The sequence below is a fragment of the Nicotiana attenuata genome, unplaced genomic scaffold (genome assembly GCF_001879085.1).
Source record: "Nicotiana attenuata strain UT unplaced genomic scaffold, NIATTr2, whole genome shotgun sequence".
Taxonomy (NCBI): Eukaryota; Viridiplantae; Streptophyta; class Magnoliopsida; order Solanales; family Solanaceae; genus Nicotiana; species Nicotiana attenuata.
Genome location: NW_017673931.1, coordinates 43,122 through 52,165, shown reverse-complemented (window position 1 = coordinate 52,165; position 9,044 = coordinate 43,122). Strand labels below are relative to the sequence as shown.

Sequence of the window (9,044 nt, the reverse complement as noted above, 5' to 3'; positions counted from 1 at the left end):
TTGTATCAATGGTATCAAAGCCATCCACCACCCTCTGTGCCCATCGTGCCTTGGATGGTGACGTCGGTATTGCACTGTTCGCCCGGGGCTAGAAATGTCTAGCGCACAGCCGTCGAGGACGATGGGTGCGGAGCGTGGTGGTTTGTTATGAGCTATTGCAAGGAATGGGACTTGAGTCCCACATCGGTACTACAAAATGTTGATGTGGGGTTTATGTGGTTCTCCTAGGTTGTATCACATATATATAAAGTTCACTAAATAAAAGTATAAATTTCGTACCTAATAAATCAAATGAGTTGTGATAGAATTTCTAGCCCGAACTCATAAAGTTCAAATTTTCTTGGATATGAAACGGACAGCATAGACACAATGAAAGTAATTTAACATGTTAAAGCAGGTTATCTACTTTACTTTTTTAGATAATTATTCACTTATAATGAGATTTATATATATCACTTCATTTGTTCTACTTTATATGGCAATATTACTGGTTGAAGAGTCAACGAGATTCTTCTTTACCATGATACCTTTAAATAGTTTAAATTATTAGTCATTGTTTTGATTTACAATATTTTATTTTTTATGTAATTTTTAAATATATAAAGTTTATTTTAAAAAAATAAAAATTCTATGTTCGATATCACAAGTTAAATAGTTTGACTTTCGTACTTCAAACTCCATTGTGTTTCATTAAAATGGCCTGATAGTGTAAAATACTTTTTTATATTGTCATTGTATAATACTTCTTTTGTCCCGATTTATATAGTATTCTTTCCTTTTTAGTCAATCTCAAAAAGAATGTTATATTTTCTTATTTAGAATAATTTATCATTAAAATTCTTACTTTACTCTTAGAAATAATTATCTACGATTTATTTTAGACCACAAATTAAATTATTTTTTTCTTAAATTTTGTACCGGGTCAAAGGCCGCCACATAAAATGGGGCAGAGGGAGTATAAATTAAAATAGGCAGAATAGCTTCCTGGCCACTTAAACTTGTCGGGTTCTTAAAAGCCGATACATAAACTTTCTACTTTCACATTTGAACACTCGAACTCATTTTTCACGTAACTAATAAACACATCTGACAAGAGACCATGCGCGCGTGTATTACGCATACACATAGGTGCCCATCTAGTCAGTAAATGACCAATGGATGTCTTATACGTCAAGGGCGTCAAAACCCTAACCCAACAGATCGGGGTCCCCTCTTTTACTCCATAGACCGACCCCCTCCCCTCATTTTAACCTCTCTCTGACCAAACCCTCCCCTGTTCATTCCCGGTTCTCCATGTTCCTCTGTTCACGCAAACTCTGCAAATTATCCGACCTAAACTATAGCTCCAAATGCCATAGCCTAGTGTAATTCACACACAAAAAAAAGATCCTATAAATTTGTTTAAATTATAGATTAATTTTGTTAAATTTTTTGTGACATTTTCAATCAATTAGCTTCAATTTACCCGTTTCAAAATCAAATTCTAGGGTTTTGAAATTGTTCATTTCATGTTATGGGAATTACCTATGATACTTTCACGTATTGGCCGCTCGCTCTCTAAGTCTTCTCGCTCCAACATTCAAAAAGGACTTGTTTATGGCGTGAGGTCAGCGGTGCTGGATGAACTTCCAAAATCGATGCACTCACACCCCCTTCCAAAATTGATCATAATCACTCACCCATTTTTTTTGTTTTCGTTTATTATTTGTTAATCTTGTTCTGATCGAGCTTCGTTTGATCCAAGTGATGCAAAACTTAGCTTCAACTCCACAATGACAAAATATATGACTTTTCATCATTTTTTGAGAAAAGAAAAAAAAATTAAAAATGGAGCTTTAGATTTTACAAGAAGGAGGAATGGAGCTCCTGATTTTAACAAATGGAGGAAGAGGGTATTTTAGAAGGAATAAATAAGAAAACACTTAAATACAACTCATTCTGTATTGTTGGGCGTTGTGAAGGGGGCTTTCACGCTCCTGTGCGTTGTGTTCCTCACGCGGCATGCTGATTAGGACCAATTGACGTCACATGGGCATGGTCAATGGTCAAATGTGTTTATTAGTTACGGAACAAAATGAGTTCGAGTGTTCAAATGAAAAAGTTGAAAGTTTATGTATCGACTTTTAAATACCCCGTCAAATTTAAATGGCCAGGAAACCATTCCGCCATTAAAATATGGTCTACCCACCCACCCACCTCCTGAAGGAAAAGGCCAAAACAGCAGTAACATCTTCAAGAGTCTTCCTTTTCTTCCGTTTGGCTTTATTGTCCACCTTCTTTATATGCTTGTCTCCTGCCCCTTCTTACTACTCCTCTCCTACTATATGCATTCAGTTTTTTTTGGCCATAAAAATGGAAGCTTAAAGATTGCCATATTATTCCTTTTCAAATAGGGTTACTTCTACTTAATATCATACCTCTATTCAGTACATACAAAATATACAAAAAAGTTGAACTCTCTGATATAGCGAAAAGGAAACTCAAATATATATTCTCAAAAAAAATATTGAACTGAAAGAAAAGATAGCTTTTACTCCACGAGATCCAAAAGCTTGACTTTCAGCTGTCAATCACAATAATCGAGTCAAAATATAAATATGCGCTGAAAGTTAAAAAAAAAAAAGAAAATAATTTGGGCAGGGAAAAGAAAGGTTTGACCGAAGAGTTCGAGGACATTGGCACGGAAACTTGAGGTACAAAACTTTCCTTCTCATTCTTTTTTTCCATTTTACTAAGTTTTTCTTAGTTATAATTAATAAAATCGAAATTTTGACCAATTGAAGTATCTTGTGAACGAATGAATCCAAGCAATATCTGATTAATTAATTTGCTAATATAACATCGTAATGAGTGAGACAATAGGTATTTACAAATATGAAGCTCTTACTTTCACATCGTCACGGGATCCGATAATCCCCACAATAACCACCCCAAGTTCCTTAGTAATTAATACGAGTATTATATTATAATATTCCCTCCGTCCCATTTTAATCGTCGTGTTTGCTCAAAAATATTATCCCAAAATAATTATCGCTTTAGGAATTGAAGATTAATTTATTACTTGTTTTCAACTATATCCTAAATATTAATGTAGTAGTAAACTATGTTATGTATTTTTATTTTTCTCAATTTGCGTGAAAAGAGCTAAAATGACAAATAAAGTACTTTCATTCTTGATGTGAGAGAGTATTATTTTCTTTCATTCTTAAACCCCTTATTAAAAAAATTCACTTAACCCTCTTAGATATATACTTTAGCTAGGTTGGTTTCTGGTTAGTAGAGAGTTTGGGATTATATGGAGAAAATTGCTTTTATATTCATGTAGAGACGTATATATTTAGTCTCTGAACTTTCTATTTCTGCTGCTCCTTTAATTTCTTCTTTCACCCCTTCTTTTTCAGTCATACGATAAATACAATAAAGTTTTTTGTAGGGATACTTCTGCTTCCTTTGGTTAAATTGCAGCAGCAAGATCCTGAAAGGGATAAGGAGAAAAAAAAAAGGTATATCATTTTCCTTCTCTTGGTTTGTACATTTCTTTTTCTCTCTTTAGGACAAAGATGATAGATATAGAGAAAAGTTAGAAATATAAGAGAAAAGGGTTAACTTATGTCAAGATTCAAGAATATGTCTGCAGTCCAATCTTCACCAAATTTCTGAGAAAATATATAATCATAAATTCCAATTGTGAAACTGTTAGTTACTTCAGGGGCAGTCCGGTGCACTAAGCATCCTGCGTTCACGCAGGATCTGAGGAAGGGCTGCACTCCAAGTGTGACGTAGACAGCCTAATGCAAGCATTAATACCTGCTTCTACAGTTCAAATCCGTGATCTATAGGTCACATGGAGACAACTTTACTGTTGCTCCAAGGCTCCCGTTCAAACTGTTATTAGTTACTTCAGTGTTCTATTTAAAACGTTACAACTTTTTATATTTCAAAATTCTCTAACTTTTAGTTTCTCATTTTATATCTTTAATGACATATTTTTATAAGTCATAATAAATATTGTAATGAGATGTTAATTAATTGACTAAGTTCTAAGTGTAGTGAAGTTGTGCGTCAAAATCTTTTTTTCCCCTTTGTTCAACTCTATGCTCAATCAAACATCATCAAATAAAATGCAATGAACGAAGTCGTACTTAGGCTTATTTATGAAGCATCACTCGTACTTCACTTCTAAATGATCCTAACTATTTATGTTGTTATTTCCAGGTACTAAAGAGAAAACGAAGAAACAAAAGAAGAGAAGTGTTTGTGCAAGCTAGCTATAATACTTGTGAATGGCTTCATCTTCTTCATCTACATTATCATCCTACTCACCATGTGCAGCATGTAAATTCCTACGTCGAAAATGCCAGCCAGAATGCGTGTTTGCTCCTTATTTCCCACCAGATCAACCCCAGAAATTTGCAAATGTTCACAAAATATTTGGAGCCAGTAATGTGACAAAGCTGCTCAACGAATTGCAGCCTCACCAAAGGGAAGATGCCGTCAACTCTCTCGCTTATGAAGCTGACATGCGCCTCCGCGACCCCGTCTATGGTTGCGTTGGCGTCATTTCGCTTCTTCAACACCAGCTTCGACAGCTCCAACTTGACCTTAGCTGTGCCAAATCTGAGCTTTCCAAATACCAAAACATAGGAGGTATCCAATTGTCTGACTACTTTATCTAAATGCTTAAGTTGTTAGACATGCACAATTTTATTTACTTAATTTTACATCATCAATACGAAGGGGAGCCTTGACGTAACTGGTAAATTGTTGTCATGTGACCAGGAGGTCACGGGTTCGAGCCGCGGAAACATCCTCTTTGTTGGGCTCAACCAGCCCAAATACACTCTTAACATGGTGTGATATTGTCAGCTTTGGGCCAAGCCCGCACGATTTTTCCCAAAAGACCTCACACCATTAAGAAATCCCTAGACATTATATATAGACTCCCAATCTTTTCAGCTACCAATGTAGCTCCCATATAATTTTACATTATATGTAGACTCTCAATCTAAGACCGTTGTTGTCCGGGCTTTCCTCGGCCCTCGCACATAGCGAGAGCTTAGTGCCAGTGGCGGAAGCAGAATTTTCGCTAAGGGGTTCAAAAATAAAAAAGTTAAAAAATTAAAAGAAATTGTGGCCAATAAGAATGAACTAGTGACCTCACAAAGTGTTTGAACCCCTTGACCACTAAACTATGCTTTTGTGTTGTGTCAAGGAGATTCAAAACATAATATATAGAGGTAAGTAATAGTTATTTTTGGCGAAGGGGGTTCGGGTAAATCCCCTTCCGCACCCTTAAATCCGCCCCTGCTTAGTGTACCGAATTGCCCGTTCAATTTACATCATCAGCGTAAAAATAGCACGGTCTAGCCAGTTTTCGGACTGGTCATTCAAAAATAGCCAGTGTTTACCAAGTCAATAAAAAATAAGCCACTATTTTGTTGCAACAAAGACCGGTCCAGCATAATATACTGGAGTTCGGTGCACCTGTGTATGAAATTCCAGCATATTATGTTGGAACTCCAACACACGGAAAGTTCCAGCATAATATACTGGAGATTCGAGCACTTGTGTATGAACTTCCAGCATATTATACTGGACCGGTATACTTTGCTGGAACTCCAGTATATTATGCTGGAGTTCTAGTGTACTTATGCTGGAACTCCGTCATATTATGCTGGAGTTCCAGCATACTTATCATGGAACTCCAGTATAATATGCTGGAGTTCAAGTATACCTATGCTGGAACTCCAGCATAATATACTTTGTTGGAACTCGAGTATATTATGCTGGAGTTCTAGTGTACTTATGCTGGAACTCCATCATATTATGCTGGAGTTCCAGCATACTTATCATGGAACTCCAGTATAATATGTTGGAGTTCAAGTATACTTATGCTGGAACTCCAGCATAATATACTGGCGTATTTTTCGGGTTTTCAACAGTGTTTTCGCTCAGATTTATCTTTACATGAAAAGTGGCTAAATTTCGATTACTTTTGAAACTGGGCTATTTTTGAACGACCACTTGTAAATCTGGCTATTTCTGAATTTCTTCCATCATCAGCACGTCTTCATGTGCGGGTCTAATATTTCAATAATGAAAATTGAATTGTGTGACCATTACTTATTAATTTAAAATTTAAAGTTAGTAAATGTAACAAACTTTTATTTATTTAATTATTTATTCAACAGGAGGCATTGCTAGTACGAACAGTTATAGCCTCTTGGCAGCAGGCAATCAGCATAATCTGGGGTTCAATTTTATGGGAGGAGGAGGGGGTGGGAGGCCGGACCTTAACCACCACCTCTATCACCATCAGTTTTTCCCCAGAGATCAGCAGCAACAACAACAACAACAAATTATACGAAGATTTGAAAGAGGAAGTAATAATTTTGGAGTTTGACTTCTATACAGTGAGAAATTATTTGTTTGAAGGTAAAATTATGTTGAGATTATATACATAGATTATAATATATTGAGATTAATAATTTCTGAATTATTCAGTACGTATGATCATCTGTTTATAAGTTCATTATAATGAAGAAAAAAAATTTATACAGTGTACAAGATTCTAAAACATATGTTTGCTTTTAAATTGAATAAAGTTTTGTTTCAAACTTTAACCTTGACCTTCATAACAGAAAGGCTGGGAGAAGGATAATTTAGTCATTTGTTATTTATTTAGGTTTTAGCTAATTCTTGAATTGTTATTCTACACTGGATTGGTATAAAATTATACTGGTATTACTTATGCCAAAAATAAAAAATACCCAAATTACAAAGCATGAGATATTCTTGTCCAATATTAGGTTTAAAAGATTATGTTCATAATCACGGTAACCAAATGAGCTCATGTAAAAGAATCTTTATATTATAATATTACCATTAAGATAACTATAGATAATAATGGTTGTAAAAAAACTATACTCTAATGAGAGTTCATTTTAATGTAACAGCAGCCGAAGTCAAATATAAGAGTTCATTTTACGTAATGTGAAGAAAATAGTTACCACTATAAACTATAATAATATATAGTTTATATCAAAGGCGTATTCAAAATTTTAAGCTTATGATTTCCTATAACAATCTCAAGTTAATCTCATAATAACTGGACCAACGAACTGGGTTCCATGCTATATATTCTTATATTTGTAATGAATTTTTAGTACAAATACAGGGTCTATGCAAAAGTTAATGGGTTTACGAGAACCCGTAATATTTGCTCTACATCCGCCCCTGGTTTATATGGGCTTATATAGTTGGTTGGTCACACACAGAGGCAGTCCTACCCTTAGGGTAGAGGGGTCATCGGTCCTCGGTAATTTCAGAAAAAATATATGTATATATCATTAAATATCATGTATTGTATATATTTTAATTGACACCCTAAGATTCAAAACTTAGGCAGTTGCATTGGTCAATTTGGATGGCATAACTTGACTTTCAGTGCCTAGGTTCGATTCCAATCCAGCATTGCTCAAATTTTTATTCGATTGTGCTGCCCCCGCCACATTTAAACCTTAGGTCCGCCTTTGGACTCACACATGAGAATCAGTACATCAAAGACATCCAAAAAATTGAAGCAAAAATAGGTCACAACCCTAAAGTTTAGGGATTACACAGATTCGATGTGTTGAGTTTGGGGCAGAGAGTGGAATAGTGACAGAGATACTCTTTATTTTAGTTTTTTCACCAAAAATAAATATTTTATGTTAAAGAAAAAACGAAACTTTAAAATCGCCCCAACTTCATATTCGAACCACTTAAAAGTCAAATTATGATAATCAATTGATTGAGGAAGGTAACATGTATCTCGTGGAACTAATCAAGGTGTGCGCAAGTTAGTCCAAACACCACGGTTTTTTAAAAAAAGATCGGTTGACAAAGGTAACATATATCTCATAGAACTAGTCGAGGTATGCGCAAGTTAGTCCAGACATAACAGTTATTAAAAAAAAGACCAATTGAGGACCTATGTAAAATCCACCAGTGAAGGGGTTGTTGAAGACATTAAGTAGTGAGGACAATGCACAATCAAAAAATAAAAACCAGAGACGTTTAAATGTTGGAGCATTTAAGGAGTAGTATATATTAGGGTTAGGGTTTTTCATTTCAGATAGCAAAAAAGAAAAAGAAAAAGGACATAATAGTCAGAGTGATGATGTACTAACGCAATGATGGTATTTTGCCCTTTTTGAAATGTAAATATTGTTGGCAGAGTACAGTCAACAGTGAGGGTGGTGGGTCTGTTTTCTCTCACACATCTCATAGTCTCACCAAGTATCCTACTCCATGCTTTTGTCGTTTTAGTATCTAAGATTTAAAATTTATTATTTTTATTGTAATTTTAAATTAATATACAATGATAATTGAGTTCACAATTAGATATTTATAAATATTTATTCTCTCTGTTTCAATTTAAATGAGGTAGTTTGACTCGGCACGGAGTTTAAGAAAAAGAAGAAGACTTTTAAAACTTGTGGTCTTAAAAGCTCAAGGGATAAAAGTTTTGTGGGGCCATGACATTTTTGTGGTTATAAAAGCTTCTCATTAAGGGTACAATAGGTAAAATGAAGAGCATAAAGTTGAATTATTTCCAAATTTAGAAATGTGTCATTTATTTTGGAACGGACTAAAAAGGAAAGTACCTCATCTAATTTGAAACGGAACGAATAGTTGATTTTTATTAAAAATATAACGTGTACTGATGATAGGCTATAATTACGTATTTTAGTCGCTTTACACTCTAATTTACTGCACTTTAATTGAGTTTGCGCTTTAATCGCTAGTGTTTTGCACTAATGGTGTATTTTATGCCTTGTAGGAGTGATTCCGAGCTATATAGATGTTATGGAATGAATTTAAGTGATTTGAAGCTTTGAAGTCTGAGTAAAAGCTCAAGGAATTAAGCCGGGATCGTGTTCGGGGGTCAAATTTGATAATTAAGTACGAACGAAGACTTGAGGAGGCATATTGCGCACTGTCTAGTAAAATAGACATAACTTTTTGCTCAGAACTCCATTTGGGCTCTACAATATATGGTT

At 34.8% G+C, this 9,044-nt stretch overlaps 1 protein-coding gene across 2 annotated transcripts; it reads left to right on the top strand.

Annotated features, from left to right (window-relative positions):
* Positions 1-2,294: 2,294 nt before the first annotated feature.
* LOC109217650 (LOB domain-containing protein 6-like) lies at positions 2,295-6,576 on the top strand. 2 transcript variants are annotated; one of them, XM_019381913.1, is made up of 4 exons: positions 2,295-2,693; positions 3,434-3,503; positions 4,216-4,647; positions 6,192-6,576. In XM_019381913.1, exons 3-4 carry the CDS (start codon positions 4,284-4,286, stop codon positions 6,401-6,403), a joined length of 576 nt encoding a protein of 191 aa, XP_019237458.1. In that variant the 5' UTR covers positions 2,295-2,693; positions 3,434-3,503; positions 4,216-4,283; the 3' UTR covers positions 6,404-6,576. The 2 variants fall into 2 exon arrangements, with proteins under 2 accessions (XP_019237458.1, XP_019237459.1); XM_019381914.1 differs by lacking the exon at positions 2,295-2,693 and adding an exon at positions 3,179-3,329.
* The last annotated feature ends 2,468 nt before the right edge of the window (positions 6,577-9,044 follow it).